General features: G+C 33.4%; 1 protein-coding gene across 1 annotated transcript in view; it reads right to left on the bottom strand.

Moving 5' to 3' along the window:
- Window positions 1–2512: 2512 nt before the first annotated feature.
- LOC145686419 (soluble guanylate cyclase 89Db-like) overlaps window positions 2513–24129 on the bottom strand; it is a 367562-nt gene continuing 345945 nt past the window's right edge. The window contains exons 9-11 of the mRNA XM_081759712.1: window positions 21231–21340; window positions 12708–12797; window positions 2513–9679 (exon numbers count right to left, since the gene is read on the bottom strand). Coding sequence (XP_081615838.1) covers window positions 9590–9679; window positions 12708–12797; window positions 21231–21340 — 290 coding nt within the window. The 3' untranslated portion in view covers window positions 2513–9589. The remainder of the gene's footprint in view (window positions 9680–12707; window positions 12798–21230; window positions 21341–24129) is intronic.

The following is a 24129-nucleotide window of genomic DNA, read 5'->3' on the forward strand; positions in this document are numbered from 1 at the left end:
AGTCTTGGTCTGTCAAAAGCTGTATAATTACACTAGTCTCTGAATTGAGTTGTTGAAGAAAATAGTTTGGATTTAACAAGTTTAGTGTATGTAAATGGAAATAACAGCTTTTGCATCTGGACGAGCGGCCATTTTTGTTGAGGCTCAAGATACAAAACCTGTTAAAAAGAAAGGGAATCAGAGTGAGAAATCAGTATTATGCCTACTAAAATATTGAGAAAAAATGTATTATCAATCATACATTGCACAGATTGCCACAAATGAATATTGATACATAAATGCTATATTAATTTTGTTCTGAATTGAAAATAACGGATAGAAATCAGCTTGAGTTTAATAAGCTCCTCTCCATCATCTTCTACTGAATAGAAATCCATATCGTCGTCGTCTTCGTCTGGTTGAGCGCCATTTTCTGAAAAAACCTCTTTGTAAAACGTAAGCTTTAAGCTGCATTCAAAGCTTACACCCTTCGTAACTATATACATCAGTAGTTCATTACGCCTATCCATATACATTTATAAACTGAATGACTATATTTTGAAAGAGTTTATTTAGTACCTTTAATAGACTAAATAAGAGTGAATATTAATTTGCCTACCTAGGTATTATCCCAATATATGAATTTGAAATATAGCAAAACACAATGTGCAAATCTTTAGTTTGAGCAAAACAGTGGCAGAAAGAGAATCAGAAATAGTAAATAAGTGGCAAAAGTTTTTAACATGTTGTACCAGATTCATGTTATAATTACGAATGCTAATTAACAAGAGCTTTTTTAAGGAGGTGGTTCTGCTCAAGGTGAAGAGACTGGTTAGAGAAGAACTTCATCCAACAATGTTCTGCTCAAAGTAAAGAGTTACCCTGAAAAGTAAAATAAAGACTTCAAACCATAGGATAGTCCACCCACCTTGTTTTTTGGGTATACTTCGTTTCCAGTTTTCCGTGTGTTGTGCTCGTTTTCTAAACATTTTCGGTGTTGTCTAAAGAACAAAATTATGATCATCGCTGTCTAGAGTATCGTTTTCTTCCGATTTTAAGTGTGTTTGTCTAGTAATTATAAAGAAAAGCCAATAATCACGAAACGTGTCACAAATAGTTAGGTTAAGACGTATAGTATCTCAATTTTCAGTCCAAAAGTAAAAAATAACGAAAACGCCAAATAAAATTTCGAATAATTTACCAAGAGTTGCAATAAATATTCAGGCTACTAAACTAATCCTATACACTACGAAAACTCAAATTTTTTTAAATGTGGAACTAACCGTGCTTGATTCTGCTTTTCTCATTAAGTTATTTGCAGGTTTGGAATTTAACACTTTATGAAACTGAACGGAAGATGGATTTAACTGATTTGGTATTTGTAGACATGATGGATTTAACAAGTTTTGGAAATTGGCAAATATTTCAATGTCAATTTTCAACTTTTTTCTACTGAATACTATTTGGAAGTAATAGCTTTCCAACTAAGGTTTCCAGAGCAACCACTATCTCATTTTTTTTTAAAAAAAAAGGTGGATTTAACGGGTTTTGCCATTGTCTTACTCAAGTGCACGAGCGAAAATCCAGATGTTCAAAATGACATATTTTTCCATCCTCGTATAGAGATAACCTATGTTTCTGTGAATTGAGTAGAGTACCTTACCCGTTATTTTCGAATATGATCATACTCTGATATGTTCCCCTTTTTATGTTTTAGGTAATTATCTACTGCATATTTCAGGAAATTTAGCAATTACGGATATAATTGTTTCATGCATTTAGAAGTTCCTTGTCATTATTGGGAAAGTTTTCTCCTTCCCCAAAGTTCACTGTCATTATTACTTTTGGCTTACATGTAGCGTGCTTTCTTCCGTACATTTCATATCCCATGTCGTATACGAGCACTACGGATTGCAGTACATTCCATGCACTCTTTAGTACGTGTGTCACCTACAGACAACTCTCTAGGTTCGCTGCGTAGTGTTTCGCACAGTTGTCATATTGGCCTGGAAGTTACCAGATTAACATACGGGATCATCAGATTGCAGGGCACTTTTTCTCTCAAAGTATTTTTTTCTAGCACATAGTGTGATATAATCTGAAAATTTCTTAAGCAATACACTATCTAATTAGTCATAGTTAAATAACTGTGACTTAGTAGATAGTACCACATATTGATAATTAAGTTAAACAATTACATATAAAGAGTATTAAATAACTACTTACCAGGTGACTTTGTGCATAATATTTTGGAAGTTTCCATAAATTAATATTTCACATAAAATTAGTTAAAAATTCATACGATGTTACTAACACCATTATGCTACTACACATCATAGTTAAGGAAGTTGTTTTTCAGAGCACAATTCTATATTATATCCGCTGAAATCAGAAATAGTTCTGCAGTCCAGTAGTTAGGCCTTAGACTGAAATTTTGATCTGCATCATAAATGATACATTGAAGTTGAAAAATACAAGAAAATTAATATCATTTCTCATTTCAGGTTTTTCCCTATATTCTCAGATTATTTATTTACAGTTATATTGGTTTGAACAATAAAAAAAATTATGAAATGAGTTTAAAATATTTTATTATATACTTTATGTTAAAATACACATATTGACTAAATTTAACATTACACAATAAAGTGTTGTTTATCCATATCATTTCACCTTGTTTAGACAATAATATTTTAATAAGTACTAGGTATTTACTTATTACAAGACATTGGAAATTCATTTTAAATAGATAAATATACAAAATTTCACCTTTGTACTATAAATACTTAAGAGAACATTAAAATATTTCTACAATTCTTATTGTCAAGTTCTTCTCATGAACATCGTTACTACCACACTTGGTAGGCAATATGTAGGCTTAGACCATATGATCAATAGATCGTTGACCGGGCTTTGGAAATTGCAAATTAAAGTTAGCAAATGCATTGACCCAAAGTAATTTAAAGTGCATAACAAGCATGCGCAATTTCGAAGTATATGAGCATTTTATGTTTTGATATGTAGTATCAATTAAAAAACTATTGAATACTAAGAAATCACATCTTGTTCACCAGATTTTATTGATCCATTCTAAGATGATAAATACATTCATGTATTGTGCTTTTAAGAAATTTAGTAATTTTGCCTTAACCTTTATTTGGCACTGTTGCTCTTAAGCAACATCGCATTCTATTGCGTTATCCGCACGAATTATAACTTCAGTGATTATTTCATTGGCATTATTGATATCATACAATATTCATATACATGATTTGCGTTTCACTTGTTTAGATATTTCTAATATTCGTCAACAGGAGACAGTCAAATTTAGTATTGTAGAAGCCCTATCTCCTACGTTCCGCGAAAGTTCTTTCTTATTTTTTTTTTTTTTATTTGTGGTTTCTTGCTCTGTAGGAAAATATTTCAACGAAACTGGTGCTAATTACTGAGAGTATTCTTATGATATTTGACCACAATAGGGCTCAGTAGCTACACATAAGACCTATTTTATAGCAATGTTGCTTTGAAATAAACATCCTGCATTTTGTAACAAAAGTACAAAAATACTTTAAAAATTACGAAAATAATGATCAGGAAGTCATGGTTCAATCATAAGAGCAAACTCAATATTTTAATGTTAATGCTATAAATGCTTGCCAATTAAAGGGTAAAAGTTCAGAATACAATTGTTCGCTATTTCTCAATTGTCTTCCCTAATTTCTCATCATTACCTTTTTGTTATTGGTTTTGCAAAAAGTTATGTTTTATGTATATGTATAATGTAGATAATAATGAATTTATTACTATATGAACACTTTGCCATTTTCTACCTCATACGTTTGTATTACTTAATAATTGAACATGACGTTTATCTTGTCATTCACATAATCTAACATAAAACAACGGATAACTACACAAGAAGAAATTATTTGTCAATAATAAGCTTCATACAATAAAAATTGAACACTAGAACACAAAAGATAATTTTAATGAGATAAACAGGACAAGCTTAATAAAAACAGTAGCTAGCCTATATGAGAGATCAAGTGAGAAATGAACAAATGACCATCTTCCTCACTATTCCCTTGTGACAGTCTCATAGAATTTTCAAATGTCATAACTGTAAATGGACCTACATGTAAGATCTACATTGTAAATCTAAGAACTCAAGCACCTCGCCGTACAACGATACAACGATATATTTTACTTATTTCGAAAAAAATAAGAAACACTTGTAGTATTTCAGGAGTACAATAGAACAGAGCAAAAAAAGGTGCAAGCACCGTGGCCAAGGGGGCCACTGAACGACCAACGAACGGCCTCCAGATAACACATAAGATAAACATTCCTTCATATGGTAGAATACCTATTATATATTATCAGTAATGACAAGTGTTTGCATAAACTTTTACAAATTTGAATTATTTCATTTTATTGGGTACTACGAAATTGGAGATGATGCAAAATTATACATACATGCCGTCTAATAATGGATAATGGTCGATTAACAATTTGCCGTCATTTATTCAATAGTTTCAACCTCGTACGTCCAACCGCAAGTTTACTTCTTTTGTGTGTGTTACATTGACTATTGAGTTCTTAACTAATGGTTGACAAAGCTGTCAATCACAACGTAGGGTCTGTGCTGATAGGTTAATTACATTGAGAAAAATAATTCCAGATTTACGTCAGGATGCTTTCTGATTGGAATACCATGAAAGAATGGCGTTTTGATATTCTCTACTTAATGATGTCGATCGTACTACCAGTGAAACACTCGTATTTAATATGAGGCACGTCAGCAGATGTAAGCAGCAGTTACTTGTCGATTGGAATATGCATCTTTCTTACTCTCTATTATGCAATAGTGCTAATTTTGATATGAATAAGGCTCTTTTATCGTACACTACTAAGATAAGATTCGCAGACGTTACTGTTACCCAGGAGAAGACCCTATTTCGTCTTTTATCCGAAAGAAAATTCCACATTATAATAATGGACCTATCAACACATTTTCACAATTCTGCAGTGTAAATACCCATCCTATATAAATCCGTTCGTCATTTGATTTTCAGTTTTTAAAAAAAGTAATCACGAAGGATACTACATATTGTTGCAATCGATGGAATCCAAACTGATCCGTCTGATCTTTACCAAACTTGGCTAGTGATAGAATTTAACACGTTTAGTATGCATATGAACTAATACGGTGTTAAAGCCATTGATTCTCGAGTTATGGGCCAAAAAGTTTGAGGTTTGGAATTAGTCAAACTTTTTCAATAACATTTCTAATTGCTGTTTAGAACAAAAAATACATTAATCAGACCTGTTGTTGAACATTAATTTGAGACACAGGAAAATAAATTATGAAACAGTTGGGTAGTGTTATTGTAAAAATGTAATGTCTACTTATAATAAGAAATTGGTAAAGTCAATGAAAACAGACTTTCTTCTGCAATAGGGAACTTACTAGTTCCATAGCATTTCCATTCAAGTGGAGGCAGCAGACACTCTCATTACAAATGAATATTTACTTAATTTATTAGAAGAATGAATTTACTGTTATCATTCAGAACTTGCCAGATACTTCGTACAAGATACTTATGTGAGAAATTGAGTATTTACTTATCTGCCAGACTGTTTCATTTTAATCGCATTCTTTTTTTCAATATTTAACTGTTTTTATCATTCTTTTTCCTACGCCAGCATAACGATATTACTAAAAGTTTAAAATTATCTAGCCACGGTTGGCAACACAAATTAAATAACTTTGCCACGCTAACATCAAAATTTTACTCAACTTTGATAATATTTCAATTTCTAGTATAACATCTATATATACAAAGTTTCCTTCTCAGAAGACTTCTGGGCATTTTCATGAAGACTACATGAAATTTCAAAATTGTGTATCGCTGTACAAAATAAAATTTAAGTGTCCGAGTCATTTTGATTCGATCTTGTGATCCGATGATTTGAAAAAATAATTCTAAGAAATAGAGTTCGTACTGAAACTCCACCCTGAGTACGTGAAAAAATCTGGTAAATTTACCAGGGGCATCATTTGGGGAAGACAAGGAGCAATTTCTCCTGAGTTTGAAAAATATATACGTATTTTTACTCAGTTGTATACTAATAAACAATTAGGAAACTTGGAACTTTTATTTAGGGGAAGAATCTCTCCCAGATAAAGTCAGTATATTGACGCTGCTGAAAATTAAACTAAGTCACAATTGAAACAATTATCAAACAACATTGTGTGGTTTATTCTGCAGCATTTACAGAATCCAAACAAATTACTTTCATTCTGTATTGACCATAAAACTATTAATTTGTAAAATATTTAAATTTCTTTTTCATACTCATTATACTCGAATGTGAAAGAAAACAATTTTAAATAACAATATAGATTTTCAATAGCGACCAGCGTGGCATATAGTGAAATTACTCGAAAACACTTCATAACTTAAACTATTTTGCGTAAAACTTTTATTTTTAATCTCAAGTTAAATCTATGCATTTCGTATATTCTTTAAGAAACATATAGTATATTATCATTGTTATTCATCTAGCCTGTGTTAAGGTTATGCTACACTGTGTTTTATTTAGGATATGTTAGATTAGATTAGCTTACGAAATATGTGGTTCTTTTTAGTATATTGTTTATTATATGCTGTATATTTATATTTATTATACAATAATATTTCAAAGACTATAAACTGAACAACAGTATAAATATTTGTCTATAATACAATTTATAATATTTCAAATAATACGTTTAACTTTTAACATAAAATACGAAAGATTAAGCTTGACTAAAATTATACGATACATGTTTGCTTTTCGTCTCTGTCAATCATATAGCTTAGAAATTACTTCCATGCAGAATTGTCCTGATTTAAACACCCTACAAATATAAATCTATCTGTACGGAATATAAGACATTGATTCTTTTTCCGTCATATTTGTACGATATTAACCCAAAAATAAGCTGCACCAATTTTTAATGAAATTCCAACACGGAAAAACTAATGCTCGATTTAAATTTATGACCTTACAAAACTTGGTTTTAAAGCCATTTTGTTACATTGTATGTTGTTAAAACGATGCTGATTTATCATTTTGTATCTTCTCCTTACGTTTACCGTTTAGATCTTGTAAGCCCCAGTTTACAATTGAAAATTAAAACATATTTGTAAGACATTTTAAAAGAAATGGTACATTTTTCTTGTCTCAGTTTTAATGAGCAAAAATTGATATTTTATTGGACTGAAAAGAAATACCTATTCAAAAGCTCCCATCCATTTCCAACATTTATTTTTCATGTAAGTAAAGAAAACATTTAAAATTACAACTACAAAACCAGTGTCCAAAGGATCCGAAAGTTCGATAAAAAATGCAGAATTGCTACAAAAAATATTTCCAGATAATCACACACTGCACAATAAATAAATAAATAAATAAATAAATAATAAAATAAGTCTCTAACTTGCATTTGTCAGTTATCTTTTTCTTATTTTTTATTTAAATTCTAAAGCTGTAGTTTATTTTCGAGTATGGTTTATTTTTGGACAAATCTGGTCTCTATTTTTCTTCTCGTATGGAAGTATGAAGTATTCGTGTGATATAAGTTGTCCGAAAGGTCTATAAGCATTGCACACACTTAAATATTTGAAATAATTTTCCTTTCTCATTTTGAAATATTTCTTCTTCATGTTTGTTCAGCGAACTTCGTAGAATTTATACATATGTCAGAAATCCCTTGCATAACTATTAATGATTCTAAAGTGAAACAATAAAATGAAATATATACAGAGTTTATTAGTGCGCATTACGTAATTCTGGTTTCTTGAAATCATTTTAATGTTGCATTAAAATGATTAAATATAGTTCACCAGGTAGGTCAACATGTGACATGGAAATATGCTTTTCTTTTGTTATGTGATAAGTACCACTCGAATGATTCTACATTAGTGCAGGCGAATGTGAAAGGTGAAGTTCAATCGCATTTTTATTCAAAAGTATTACTGACAATATTAGTGCTATCGAACAATGTTTTACCTCGTTTGTTTGAAATAGTGTTAGGTGAAAATTAAGCGTGTTTTATATTAGAACAATTGCGTCAATTGTTTTGTGTATAGAACTCGGTAATGTACCGTTTCGCATTTTAGTTTGGTAGAATCTTTTATATAATATGTGATGAAATATATAATCATGTGTATTCGGCTTAGAGTTATACTAACTCTAGCAGGAGCTAATCTCAACATTTGCGAAGTAGTATATGAGTGAACTAAGAAATTATCACAGGAGATATTGAAGTGTAATCCAGGAGGAAATAATGACAGAAATTCCAGGATGAAGTGAAATTTCCTCGCTAGTCCGGGAAGTAGTCCGTATGGTACCATTGAAGAGCAAAAAGGCTATCTTTACAGTACTTGTTAAGATAAGAAGACATTTAAAAAATAAAATCCATACATAAATATAATTTTTTTATTATAATAAAACCTAAAGTTGGAATTAAGATTTAATACATCTTTATTGGGTAAGATTGACAACACAAATAGTAAGTACACAAATATTACTACTTTTTCTTGCCTAAAGCCCTAATTTAAAAAGCAGACTAATAAATTAAAAATTAATTTACACGTTTTAGTAGTTATCAATAAACTTCAATGACAAGGAAATGCAAAGAAATATTGCTAATGTACGATTCTGGCTAGTATAAAAGGCGTTTCATGTCTATTTTAAAAATCTATTGGATCTATCACTTTTTATAACAAACATAGTTGACTGATAAAACTTTTTTTAGGGGTGTTGCGAAGTTTTCAACGAACTAAGCTTGACTGATTTCTCTTTGAAAGAAAAAGTTCCCACTTAGACGAAAGTATAGATTTGTTGAAATTACAGTCGCTTTCAGTGTATTGAAATTTTGTGCTCTTTTGATCGTATGTGGATAGATTTTGATTAAATATTGTACGTAACTTTATTTAAAAATATGCCTGTAAAGCACCCTACTGCATTGGAAATGTTGGAGTTTTCAGCATCATACAAAGGAAGTATTTCAACGTAATGGTATAATGCAAAAAAAAAAAAAAAAAGTGCAATCCCACTTCCTTCAAATCCTGAAACGAAGAGCCTGTTGAAACTACATATATTTTTAAATATAATGAAATATATTTTTGTTCCCGAAAACAATTTTTTTCCTTCGCGCTTTCACGTAGAGAAATATTTTCACTGAAAAATAAAATACGCCACAATTGCGGATATAAACCTAAGTATTCTAAAAACAATTTTCCTAGTTCACACAGATAAATTGATTGAACACAGATTAAACATAATGGCTCAATGCAATTTTTTCATCGTAAGTGCTTTAAATTGTAACAGAAATTTCGTACGTTTATATACTATTTATAATTATACACATACAGATCTATAGACAAATTCATATACAAGACGATATAATCAAATTTACAAAAAGAATTTGTACTTTTTTAAAAATATACAACGAAACTATTTTACTCTTCTGACTATTAATTCACAATAAATTGTACTACAAAATTTCACCTATTTCTACATAAAAATACAAGAATTTTATCAACCACAATCGTTAGTATCATGAAGAATTTTCCAGTCGTATATCATCTGAATGATGTAAGTCTTCAACTTTGTCTCTCACCCAGAAAGTCTGCATTTCTCCTTTTCCCTTAAAAAAGTAATGTAAATTATATCAATAAAATATAATATACTACGTATATCAGAATAATCTAAAAGTATGTAGGCTTTAAAAGGAAACTTTATTAGGAAACGGATTTATATTCAAATGTGCGTCTACATTTCAAGCTATATGCATTTTATATGTTTTATGTTTTCATCTATTATCATGTGTACTCTCAAAATATGCATAATCCTGGAAGGAAGCCCTGTAAGCTTAAGTTGATTAGCAGGTAATTTTAATTTGGAGGATGTGAGACCACTACATTGCAAGTATAACTATGGTTCGTTGTTTTGTTGCCCGTAGTTTAGTTCTTCCATCATTTAAATTACCTGCTAATTGTTCTTAAGACGAATTGGAAACGCAGTACTGCACTATCATTTAGTTCTTCACATTGATCATCACCTATTGTAAGTAGTGGCTAGATAATGTACTACTTGGCTTTGGAAATTTTACGAGGATAGGTAGATCAGTCCGGCTAGAATGTTAGCTCAAAATTGCATATACATCATAATTTACTGTTCTTTCTCATGTTATATTTTAAGCATTTTATTTAATTATTTTCACATATACAGGCATACCTCAATTATCGAAGTTTATAATATTGTTCCAAAATTCAAATCATTATGGTCCAAACTTGATTATCGCAGCCGAAAGATGTAGCCTATTATGTAATCAGAAACACATGTAATTTGATTACACATTTAGTATGAGCAGCAACACGAGTGAAATTATTGGAATTTCGTATATAGATAAAAATTAAAGAATAATTATGTTTTACCTGATACAAAAATGTAATTTATAAATATGATAAATCCTTGGTAATGATAACTCATTTTACAAGAATGATTTATCCCGATTATTGCAAATTTAATTGTTACAGTATTTTTCATTGCAACAATAACAGCAATGATGTTCTGATTCCCTTATTTCGAGACATTTGTCGATACGTTTTACATATTTGTACTGTTACTAGTACTACATACTGGTATTACCTAAAACGCAAAATTAGTTAATCTCGAGTACTTAGTTTAACATTAGAATTCCAATCAATGTTCAAATTCTTTATTTCATTTATTTTTCTGCCTGCTCTGTTTCCAAATGCTTTGGAAAATTATCCTCTAAACAATTTAGTTCTAGCGTTGTTTATCTATGTAACATATTGGACGCTTGTATTATTTGTTCACAGTAAAATCTGCACAAACTGGTAATATTTATCTATAACCAGTGAATTGATTTATAGATTTTAATCTAGTATATAATATTGAAATGAATAGGTGAAGCCAGACGAAGAGAAGTTTTTATGTATACCACAGGGAAGAAAGACCTTTTTTTCTGATAAAATTGAATTTTAAACTTTGAAAGCGTAGTCTGCTAAATATGAACCGGGAAAAAAGTTACTACAACAACGATAGAATGTTTATCTTCCATTTTACAGTAACGCATTGGATTCTCCTCCTCAAGGCGTACACACAGGTATTCGTAACTCAATTTCGACCAAAATATTATATTTTGCCTTTTTTCCCTGGGCTATTCATTTGTACTGAATAAAGATTGCAATTTATTATTGTAAATAAAGTATTTTCTGGAGATATTCTTGAATTTACCTAGGTAATTGTTGACTTTATGCACCACAGTTATGACCCTCAAGCCATTTAACCACGCATAGATTTCTCTGCATTACTATTCTCCGTACAATTGACACTCATTTTTTACGGACACTAAACTAGATAACATATACTGCACTTAGTATATGTTACTGAGCTAATAAGATTCCATGTTCCCCGTCTGCCATAAACACAGTCACCCAATTGAAGCAGGTGTAAACAAATTCTACCATTCGATTGAACACTCATTGTGTGTCCTTCGTTTGTCTATTTCACAATAACTTCGTATATTTTATTTAATGAAAAAGAGGACCAAATTCAGAAGGGTGAGATGAAATAAAGATAATAAAAATGTGTCCATAACCCTATACGTAGTACAATAGGTAAACACTCCACTATAACTTTAGAAAGAATTACTATTAATTTTAATGCAATGTAACATATTTTCTTTACGGTTTCCCAATAATAGGTCAATAATTCAAAGGATCTTGGCCACACGCGCTAGAATCAACTTGGGAGTATAATGTGATATATAAACAGATTTCCTTGATAACTTTCATATAAGCTATTTAGTCTCATAAGTCGTAATTTTCGTCGAAGTTTCACAATCATCCCATTTTTCGTAGTTGAAATCGATCAAGATTAAGGTGTGAACTTAGCTCATCGTATATGTTGCAGTAAAACTTACGTGAAAATTCCCTGTTTTTAAGTAAAATCATTTGTTTTGACAGAGGAATTGCTCCTATTACTTGATGCTGATATTAGTCAGGAATAACCGAAAATGAAAAATTTCTGGGTAACTCTCATTTGAAAATAGTCATATTTTTATATAACATGTACTTTATTTAAAAAAGCTTAGGAATGATTTCAAAAGTGGAATTTCTTATCTTATATTGATTTCAATTCAAGTAATAAGCCGCATTGAGAGTCTATGTTTTATGGATATTTGACTTTTTTTTTTTTTTTTTTTTTTAGGAAAATAATCGACAAACATGATTTCGCACTTTGTGTCCAAGTTTAGTCTTAAGTAACAGGAATAATTCTTAAAAACAAACTACTATGATGCATGGTAATTGGAAAGTTTTAACAAAACTTGTCATAAAACGTTTTTTTATAGCGGGCTAAATTCATCTTCACCGTTATTTCTGACTGGTTTTAATCCTAAACTTCTTAATCCTCAAGGAAAATACCTCATTTCTTAATCCAAGAAAATACCTGCAAGGTTTCTTTAAAATCGACAAATTTTACGAAAGTTATTAGTATCTTGGAAAAGACAGACGAACAGACAGAAAGACACACAAATACATGTTAAATCGAATTATAACAGCGAGATTAGTATATAAGCATAACAGACGATAACATAATCATATTGCCTTATGATAGTCAGAAGAAAAGACAGATTGTAAGCTTACCTTAACTTTTATTATTCCTCTTGATTCAGTCACATATTCTCCAGTTCCAAGCAACTTCATAGTTACGTCAGAAACATGAATTTGTCCAGGCTATTGAACATTAATAAAATTAGTAGTTATTTTATACTTAGTTAAATTTAAGACACACTTACTAAAATTAGTTATATCAATGTGGAAATTATATTTCTGAAACATTTTACAACCTAGATTCTTTCCACGATTTATAAATTTTCTCTTCGAACCCAGTAGTGGTAAATTTTCAGAGGAATACTAAGTTACTGTTGACTCAGAAGATATAAACTATAAGGATTATAGAATTCTTTGCATACATGTGTTCTGGCAGGGTTGGTAAGTTTTGTTGGTTCAATTAATAGCTTACATTTATATACCGAAGTGCTTTAATTACCATACGATTGAGTCTTAAAAAGAACTCTAACAGACGCTACAACTTTCTTTGAACCATCGTTTTGCTTTTCTGAAAAGTTCAGCCCTTGACTTGAGGTTTTTGAACCTAACAACTGTAAACTACAAAACTTTTATTTATTTTAAATGGATAAATGGCGCATATATATATATATATATATATATATATATATATATATATATATATATATATATATATATATATATATATATATATATATATATATATATATATATATATATATATATACAGAGTGAATCAAAAGTCTGGACACGGTGGAATAAATCGAGAACTTAACTTCGAATCGAAAAACCAAAAAACACGTGTTTAGTAATATTAAAAAAAACTATCTGATGAAACCAAACTCGACCCTCTAGACCCACCCCCTGGGAGCTGGGGTGGGGTCAACTTTGAAATTGAATGGAAACCCCAATTTTTGATTGCAGATTTGGATTCTACGGTCCAAACTATGTAAGGTTTCATCAACACTTTTCCGTCGATGCATTATATGGCGCCATAATCGGCGAAAGTAAGTTAACTGTTTGGGGTGAAAAAGAAAGACATTTTGCTGTTAGACCGAGAATCGTTACCAAAAGATCCGTCACCGTTAACGACCTGCCACTTATAAACGAATCGCTCAGGTGAACGTTGCTTTAACATGTGAATGAGCGAACGAGCAATGCCTTCCCAACGTTGCCATCCCATGTCACGTGCCACTAAACGTGTTATAATTCACACATCCATACGTTGCATGTGAGAAGAGAAAACAATAATGAAACGAATAACACACACACACACACACACACACAGGTATCACTTCTTGTACAAATGCTCCACTATAATGCCCAAATTACAGGTTACGCCTATAACCCACCCAACACAAGTACATACTGATCATGTGTAAAGAATGTTCCTCGAGGTACATTGGAATGTACATGATAGGTACGTGAATAGAGCAATCATGTGAAATACACATGTAAGGAATAAGGTTACTTCCGCCCAAAAGTACGTGCATGGCACATACCGAGGAATGTATCTATTATGTGTATATCACGTACCGTGTATGTACTTGACACATTTACTTGGCATTGGCATGTGCCAGGAATGTACTAGGCATGTCAGTAATGTTCCTTAGGGCAGTGCTATGCAACTGGGGGTGCGAGTACTTAAATACTAAAACCTTAACGCTTCATTTTTACGTTCGAATTTAGAAGCTTGTACTTTTAAAAAAAGCCAAGCAACTAACTCTGAAAATATATGCCGTCCTCCGGCATCTGTATGGCAATTTAACTATCTATTAAAATACTACAGTAACATTTACGAGCGACCGAGCTCTAACCTATAATCTTAGCATTCAAACCTTTGATTTACGGTTATTTGTGATTTCACGTTTATAACAAAGACAAATATTTTTAAAAGAGTGTAGTTTAAATAAATTACTGAAATAAATATTTTTCACAAAGTTTATCCTTTTAAATTATTGTTCAAAGGCCTTTGCCTTTAGTAAGCCTTCTCCGAAATACATGCAAGTGAATTGTGCTGCCATCTTTGGAGCTCTTTTAAAATACACATATATGTTTCTCGACAATGAGATCTCAGAAACTACAGGCTCTAGAAAGATGACGTTTTCACTGATCGATTGCAAATTTCATGTAGATTGTCCAGTTCTAATTGAATATTTAAAAAACATGGGCACTATTTCTTTAGTACATTTTTACGGGTACATTGGAAGTGTTGAACTTTCACAAAAATAAAATAAAACATCACATCCTAATCATTACACATTCCAACACCACACTGTTGTATATAGCGGTTGTATATGTCTCCGGCATTTGTTTCATAGCCAAATAATAATGGAAAAGGAAGGATAACCATTTCCTGAAGGATGTCTATATTATCAGGCTGAATTTCTTTAAGGCGTTAGTTTATACTTAAACTTACGTCTTCCCGAAAATTTTATTTAACGTCTAGTTTTAACGTACAGGTTTTGAACTAATTCTCTGCTGTGTAACGTCACAATATAACCATCAATGCTAATTTTATGAGGACAATTCTGCCAGTGGGGTTTAGAATGTTACAACCTAGAGAACGCATCAAACGTCAGAAAATTGCAAAATGACACACACAATATATTACAATGTGGCTAAACTCAGAAAGTGGCTATAGAAGTGAAAAGCATATGGCTAAAAAGCCACTATTGGCTCTTTGGAAATTATGTGACTAACGACGTTCTCAAAATGGCCAGATCTCGTCACAAAGTGGTTAAATTGGCAACCCTAGTCGCAATACGAAGCAACTTACGCACAACCATGCCATGGTACATGGGGTATGTGCCATTCACATTCCTCACATTCCAGTGAAGCATGTAAAAGTACCTTTCAAGTGTCAGAAATTCCTCGAAAGGCACGTACCTAGCGACACGTGCTATGCATATGAAATGTACATTTTTCAAGTACCAGGTACGTAAACGGTACATATGGAACTTAAATGGCACGTTCCTAGAATGTACCTGGTTGGGTGGGAACCTTCGTCATGTCTATCCCGAACGAAAGTTCGATCAACGTACTTAAGAGGACTCCATGCCACGAAAATGAAATGAAATTTTTGAAATGAAAATGAAATCTTTGAGTTTTACGTCCCACGTTTATGCCGGTTAGGCTAAAGAAGACGGTGATGATGACAGATGAGTGAAATGGTGGAATGAAGAAAGTGGGAGGAAACGGGAGAACCCCAAGAAAACCCACGAGTACGGTGTTTGTCCACCATAAAGTTCACTTGGCGGGGGCTGGGATCGAACCCGGGACCCCAAGCACCAGAGATGAACGCTCTACCACTGAGCCACCGTGGCCCCATCCATGCCACGAAATTAAGGTGGTACCGTACATATGTATTGAAATGTGCACTCTGTTCACACAATGGTCTTTACTGGTAACTCCTTTAGTTTTGAAATTATATTGGAACGACAGAATCTAATCTTGTCTAGGGTCCGATGTGATCAATTTATTGATGACACATTAATAATGTCGTTTTTACGATTTTGTTTCGGGAGGGGCTTTGCTAACTTTCGGGGGGACTTTTCCTGGAAATGTGAAAATTTTGCAAGATATTTCATTTACTTTACTATACTAAGTAAGATTTCGGGGGCCTTAAGCCCGGAAGCCACCCCCTAAATACGCCACTGCACATTATAGACATTTAAAAATTTAAGGGTGAAAGGATTAAAATTAAAAATAAAACATACTACTACAGACTACTACCCTTTACAGACTACTACTACTATCACTACTACTACTACTACTATAACTACTAGCAGATAATAATATAATATACTATAATAATAATAATAATAAGGAGAAGAAGAAGTAAAGAATTAATAAAAATTCACCCATCTAAAACTATGCGAGACTGCGAGCAGTCTCGTGAGTCGCAGTCCGACTATTCGCACAAATCAGACGAAATGATGGCGAAAATCATGATGCCGTCGCTTCGGGGGACGACGTCGTGCCACTGCTGGGCCAAGACAACTGTCTGTCTCATAGCTGCCGTTCCTGAACAGCGGCGGGGCCGTCACGATGTTCGCTGCCAAGCCGACAAATAGGCCTAGGCAGCCGCCTTTGAACCAGCACTAGCACACCCTTTTCGCTGCGAGCTCCCTCGTGGCTAAGCGGTTAGCGTACGCGCCTTTGGCGTGGGAGACCCGGGTTCGATTCCCGGCGGGAGCTCATGTGGTTCGGATTCCACGTTAATCAGTAGGTCCACGTCTCATATAGCCTCGCTGCTGAAAGGGACGCTAAACTAAAATCAACTCAACTCAACCCTTTTCGCTGCTGTCACCCAATAATCGACGACGGTCGGACAAACTTCGTCGGCAATTGTTCATGGGAAACGTCTCGGTTCCAAAACCTAATAGAGGTTCGGATCTCACTTTCAACTGTAGGTCCCGTCTCTCTCGTCCGACTGCGAAAAAGGAACGATAAACACCCTAACAAACCCAATAGTCACGCATTTTCTTTTGTTTTTTGATCACATGTATACTTCTTTCATCACGTCTACAGCATTGAAGCTAATTAAAGTTCATATAGGAAGTTCTCCTGATTTCGCCATTACAGCGCCACGTCACACAGCGACAACAATGTTTCGACTAAATCTTATACAGGTTTGTGCGCAGAATCCGACTCTGCAATAAGAAATAAAAGCTTCCATTTCAAATCTTTCAGCTAACCCCACCTAGAGGTAGGGTGCGGTATCGTGTTTAGTACCATTGAATAACTTTGTTGCTCCGACGCGTATTTCTCAAAATACTGCACCTTGTACAGACGGTCGGAGCTAATATCAAGCTCATGAAACGAAGAGGGGAGCATCTAATTTCGCCGATTACAGCATGATATCACACATCGACGAAAAAGTTTTGATTATACCTTACATTATTTGGGATGCAGTCTCCGAATCTTCAATAAAACATTGGAGTTCCCATTTGAAAAATCAATGCTTCCCCCACTCCTTTTCAAAAGGTGGGGGCGGAGTGTTGCGTTTGATATCATCGGATAGCTTCTTGAAACATATTAAATACGGTTTTTGCGCTTTTATGATCAGAAGTGTTTCTCTCCAGTTACTCTACCGTGGCCAAACTTTTGGTTCAACCGTTATTTCAAACATAAATTAGCTTGACAGTTACAGGCTATTTCTTATAATTTCACACCATTCTAACATTTGCACGTTATAAGGCCAATTCTACACTATCCTGATATATTTTAATCGTCAGATAAGATAACACTGGTAGCAGTGGTCATGTGTTATTTTCTGTAAGATGAGATCTACTACCGCGACAAGGTTGGATCATTCCGATAATTTATCTTTATCAGAGAATGGTACAATCGACCCTAATGAATGTCATATTTTAGCGATTAGAAAACAGTTATATCAATACATTTTCATCTTAGACACAGAAGTCAAAAAAAGAAAAAAAAACATAGTGCAATAAGCAGATACTTCAATAGCTATACTTTTCTTCAATTTTCCTTTTACTTTTAATTGTTTTATTTTTTGTCCTCTACTCGCCGCTTTTGAATTTTCTGGTTTGCAACACTGATACTGCCCGAAGCCCGAATGAAGAAGGTGTGCCTTTCTCTGTGTCTTCTTATTGTGTGTAGTGTGCTTTTATCTAGTGACGAGAAGGAACAGAGAAGTGAACCAGTGACACTGAACGAGAACAGAGGTCGGAAATACTACCAAGCTCATGAACGAAATGGGAGTATTTAGGGGCCATTTATTTTCCCCGATTACTGCGCCATGTTATGCATCGACGGAAAAGTGTTGATGAAACCTTACATAGTTTGGGCCGTAGAATCCAAATCTGCAATCAAAAATTGGGGTTTCCATTAGAAATTTCAAAATTGACCCCACTCCAACCCCCAGGGGGTGGGTCTAAAGGGTCAAGTTTGTTTTCATCAGATAGATTTTTTAATATTACTAAACACGTGTTTTTTGATTTTTCGATCCGAAGTTAAGTTCTCGATTTATTCCACCGTGTCCAGACTTTTGATTCACTCTGTATATATATATATATATATATATATATATATATATATATATATATATATATATATATGAATTATAGCTAAATACGCATAACAAACTATCAAATAACAAAATTTGAAAGGCAATAACTAGAAAACATTCATTCTCAATGTCAATAGAATGTTATGTTAGTTTGTAACTTACTTCAATTTCAGTGTCACAGAGATCAAGTAATTGCTATTGAGTTATAGAAACACATAGATGGAATGGCACCTTTAACTACGTTTACGAACTATGTATGAGAGAACGTCCCGGAAATATCCTACCTTGAGTCAAAAAGTTTGGTTTAATATTGAATATTTATTTTAATCCTATTCCTCAAGTTTTCTTACATTGGATTATCTTAAAGCAGCATTCTGCATTAAGAATAACAGTCATATCGACTTCAAAACAAACAAATAATTTTTCATAGGGCATCTGTGATGGAAGTGGCAACCATTTGCATTCAACAACACTGATTCTGGCCCATCAAGTTCTTGAACGTCATTGCCGGTACATCCGTTGTCACTTCCTGATATTTTTTGTTGTTGTTATGTTTTTTTCATAGCGAATATGTTTCGCGGGTTGTTTGCTTTAATTACAAATTTCCAATAATCCCATAAAAGATAATTAGTCAGCTTCATATCGGGTCACCACGATGGCTAAAGATTCTTTGAAATGATGTTTTCACCTAAAAGGGACTGATGTTCGGCCACGTTGGTGCATGATGTATGATATGTCGCTCTATTTTGCTGTAAATATTCAATCGAGACTTCCTCGCCGTTCAGCTGATTTACGAATATGTTAAAAGGTTGTATATGTGATGGCTATATCTCTAGAATTTTTCTTTCACGTATGCTAACATAAAACTACGCCTTGTCCGAGAACAAAGCGTAGTGTGCTACTTTTTTTCACTTGGTCAGGATTCTTTAATTCTTAAACTACAGAGATGTACTCTTGAAGTTTCACATTTCGCGCAGTATAATGTCATATAATCTGGATAATTCTGATCTGTGAAACTGAGTGTTGTGACTTCTTGGTAAGTTTGGATAGTTAGGGTACACTAGAGGCACGGTTCATTTTCCACACCACGAACGTACGCCTGTTCAAATATTGTTGACGTGTCTCTCTAGAATTAAAATTATTAATAAAATGTAGTATAGTTCCGAATCCGATTCATTAATATTATGGATCATCTTCCTGAAGATTGCTTTGTATTATTACCTGGATCAGTCGACAACGGCTGATATTATAGTTGACTGTTACTGTGCAATGGCGAACACGGGTTTTCCTTCAAAAGGTAACACATTTTGAACACCGAGCTGTAGTTAAATGTTTGGTGAAAAGAGGATTGAAGACAACAAAATTCAAAATGACGTGAAAAATACTCTGGAGGACCTATCTCTGTCATTTTCAAGTGTTGTTGCCATTTGGACAAAGTTTAACATGATCGTAAAATAATGGGAAATAACGTGCGAAGTGGATGACCAAACTATATCACTGCACCAGATTATAGAAAAGTGTATGATCATATTCTGAAATCCTCCGATTAAAGGCAGGTGATATTGCAGAAGCACCAGATATTTTACCTAAACAAGTATTTGACATTTTGAGTGAAGAATTGCTCATGAAGAAACTCTGAAATATGGATGCCGCGACTGCTGACACTTCACCAAAAACGAATCAGAATGCAAATCTTTAAGGACAATCTTGCCTGTTTTAGAAAAAATTGACTGATTTTATGCATAGATGCATAATCGTCAATGAAATGTGGTTATAACACTGAACTTCAGAAAATAGTAGGAGTGAAAGCAATGGAAATATCCTGAATCTCCATTTGAAAAGAAAGCCATATGTAAGAAGTCTGTCGGAAAGACCATAACTTCAGCTCTTTAAGATGTACACGGATCCTCCTTATTGACTATATTCCACCTAGTAAAACACTGCCACTTATTACTATGCAATGCTTTTGGGCTGACTAAAAGAAAATAATGAGAAAGACTGAGTTTATGAAAAAAACTCCACACACCACTACAGTGCTTTACCCATAAAGATGTCTTGCAATGGCCAAAACCAATGAGTTGGGAAGCGATATGCTGCCACATTCGGCTTATTCATTAGATTTGGATTCAGCGAAAAGAAGAAGTTTTACTAGACACTGGACTTTAAATTCTAACATACAGAACATTATCTTTTATATATCACCTTGAGGAAACCTGGAAGAAAATTGTTCATGACAGGGTAACTATACACACCATGCTTAGTACCTGCAAGATTATGTAAACCTTTTTAATACAGAGTAACACCTTTAAAGTCAATTACGTGATTATGTAAATATTTAAATAAAATGATTATTCATATATTGTATGATTGTTTAAATCTTTCATTAGTTTTAGGTAAATTAAAATTCGTCAGCTTAGATCTGAACATTAAGTTACAAGACTACTCATCAAAAAATAGTATAATTTTCAAATTTTTTTCACACACTCGTGTATTGTTTGTATTATACAAATAATGCTTACGTCTCTCTTAGAAAAACTTACCAAACTCGTAGTTTGCATTCGAGCTGCAGTATTTACTGTATCCCCGAAAAAGCAGTAATGAGGAACCTTCAATCCAACAACACCAGCCACTACTGGTCCTGAATGAATGCCTAGAAATAATGAAATTAGAACATCAATATTATACTGTACTAATAGAAATATATAGCAATATTATCTCAACACAAATTTTAAATTGTGAGTAATATATTCTATAACATTAGTAGATTGGCAGGAATTACAGAGTCCTCTCTTTTCAGGCTCTTACCTAAACTCGCTCACACATTTTTGAACTTTAGTTAATAACTTAAAGATAATGAAGATTATAAAAATGTAGGGAATGAGCCAAATATTAACTAAAAATATTACTAAGTGAACTAATAATGGTTCCCAAATCTTTTCTTATACACCAGAAATTTGATTGTGTGGTTCATGATGTCATAATTTTAGATACTCAAATTGAAATACTATATGGAGGGTCTTGCAAACAATTATTATTATGATTTCATATATCGTTTTGTAAATTAGTATCTGGCTCACTTTCTATATTGCAATGCTCTGTAGGTAGAGTCTAAATAATGACACGGGAATTTAATCCTTCACCTTTTTATTAAAAATGTATATTTCTTTTTAATTTTTGTTTCTTTAAGTGTTTCCAGTGTATAACAAGAGAGAAGCCGCTCGGAACACAATGTGGCCTCGGGAAATAAGGATATTTGTCTTATGTTAGCCCAGAGCGGCCTCATCCTCGGGAGACGGTCTTAAAGGATTTTACTCCGTAGCTATAGCAGCCTAGGGAGTAGTATTAAAGGAAATCTCCGTAGCCCATAGGGCCTTGGGAGAAGGTTTTAGGAAGTTAATGATCAGACCACAAATTTTAGAAGGTCTAGTACCACAGATTAGAATATACAGATCGTAAACTCCGCTAAAAACTGGAAATAAGGGGAACCGTAGCGCCGCTAACATGCGACGACGGAATTAACCAATCGATCGAACTAACCAACAGGTGTGCATTGCCACCGCGTGCTTTTAACATAATTTTTGATAAGGATGTACAAAAATGTCAACAAAGCAATCCAGGCACAATACAAGAAGATGCTTTTATAAAAGGTATCCAAAAAAATATGATAGTTAATTAGTGCGGATAATTGGTAATCTGATCTTCTTGCACTGCATCTCACGTTGACATGCAAAGCTGATTGAAAGAATGCGCTGGTTACAAGGACAATTCATGACGTAACGCTCGAAAACCGATGGCAGCACTAACTCACTTAGGACGAAACATCGTTCTCCACCAAACGTTGATTGGCTCTTTCGCCGTGCAGACGATACGAACTAATTTCAATAGCGCTTTTAGGGAGTCGACCGTCTGTTCATTCTAGTCTGTGACTGATAACTTCTTGGCTCCATCGCCCTCTTTTATAGCCATCCTCTTGGAGGGACGATGTGTGCAAGAGTTATCGGCTTTCTTCGTTGTTCTCTGAATCCTCTCCTTCTGTCCTCTGCCACGGTTTGTTTATAGTAGTAAAAACACATGTTTGTAGTGAAAACATGTGGTTTGCAATATATATGGGTATATAGATCCTTGCATATTCTTGATATTTTTCATTGTCTTTTAAGTTATTCACTCAAAAGTAAACAAAAAGAAGTGTGCTTAGCAAAGAACTTTAAGCATATGAAATAACAATCAATAATAATATTTTTGGAAACCGAGCTTTCAGTTCTTCGTATTTGCTGCTGATATGCGATGTCAAACAGGGCAGGCTCTATCATACGTGTAACACGTGCACTTGCACGGGGCCGCAAATTCTGTCATAATTAGGCTATGTTATTTAAAATAAATATTTCTTGTTGGAAACAGACTTCATTATGATGGTAGTGAAATTTACTAAGATGGCCTTCTATTTGAATCCTACATTCATAAATCATGTTTAGGTCGCATTAGTTTAAGGTCACATGGACAGTGCTAAAGGAAATTATCAAACAAATCTGAGCATGAATTGCTTGATTGTTGTCAAATACAACAACTCAATTCTCGAACAGTAGCGAAAACCTGTTGTTTGTAGTTAGTTATCACAGTTTTTTATATGAAAACTAGTCTTGTCTTTATCACAAACAAGTTCCTTATGATTGAGGGTGAAAACAAGTTTAATTTTTTTAAACAGAAGTAGAAGGAAAATCAAGAAACAAAGATAAAAGAGCCAGTTGCACTGGAATTGCAAACTGCAAATTGAGATATTGAATTGCATATTGAGACTGAAGTTTGATATTTAATTCTATAGAAAAGGATTACCCTCTACATGTGTGGTTGCTTTACCTTTCACTAACATAATATATTATTTAAAGAAAAAACAGATAATACGAGATTGTATTTGTAGTGTAGAGGCCTTTCTGAGTGCGAATGCTCTTTCCTCCCCTTAATTGTTCATGATGGGGTAGCACACTTAAAACCATGGATTTTAAGATTTGTTCTTTCTGAAGAAAGAGGGCGTCAATTTGGCTATGACCACAGCTGTTTATAAATACATTTTTTGTTATTGCACTTCGTATACTACACGTTTTCCTCAAGAATAATATTGATAAGCTTAGTAATGTAATGGGCCTGATTTTATATCGCACTTCTGGTGGTCGAGAAACCACCATGAGAATAATAATTAAGGAGTTCTATGTAGTAGGGGCCCATACCGCCATAAGCCCTTTTTAGGGAGACTGCATTTTTGAATTCTTTGGTATTTATACTATAAACCTGCAAAATTTCATTCCGAGATCGCAAGTCTTGATGTTGCTACAGTGAGTGAAGGATAGAGGTCTTCGTGAGACGAAAGCGAGTATCTGCTGGTGGAGTACTTGTTTGAACAGCGTTAAACATGTCGCAGTGTACTAGCACGAGTTGGAATATAGT

This window comes from Thermobia domestica, chromosome 5 (genome assembly GCF_964235325.1).
Source record: "Thermobia domestica chromosome 5, izTheDome1.hap1.1, whole genome shotgun sequence".
NCBI lineage: Eukaryota > Metazoa > Arthropoda > Insecta > Zygentoma > Lepismatidae > Thermobia > Thermobia domestica.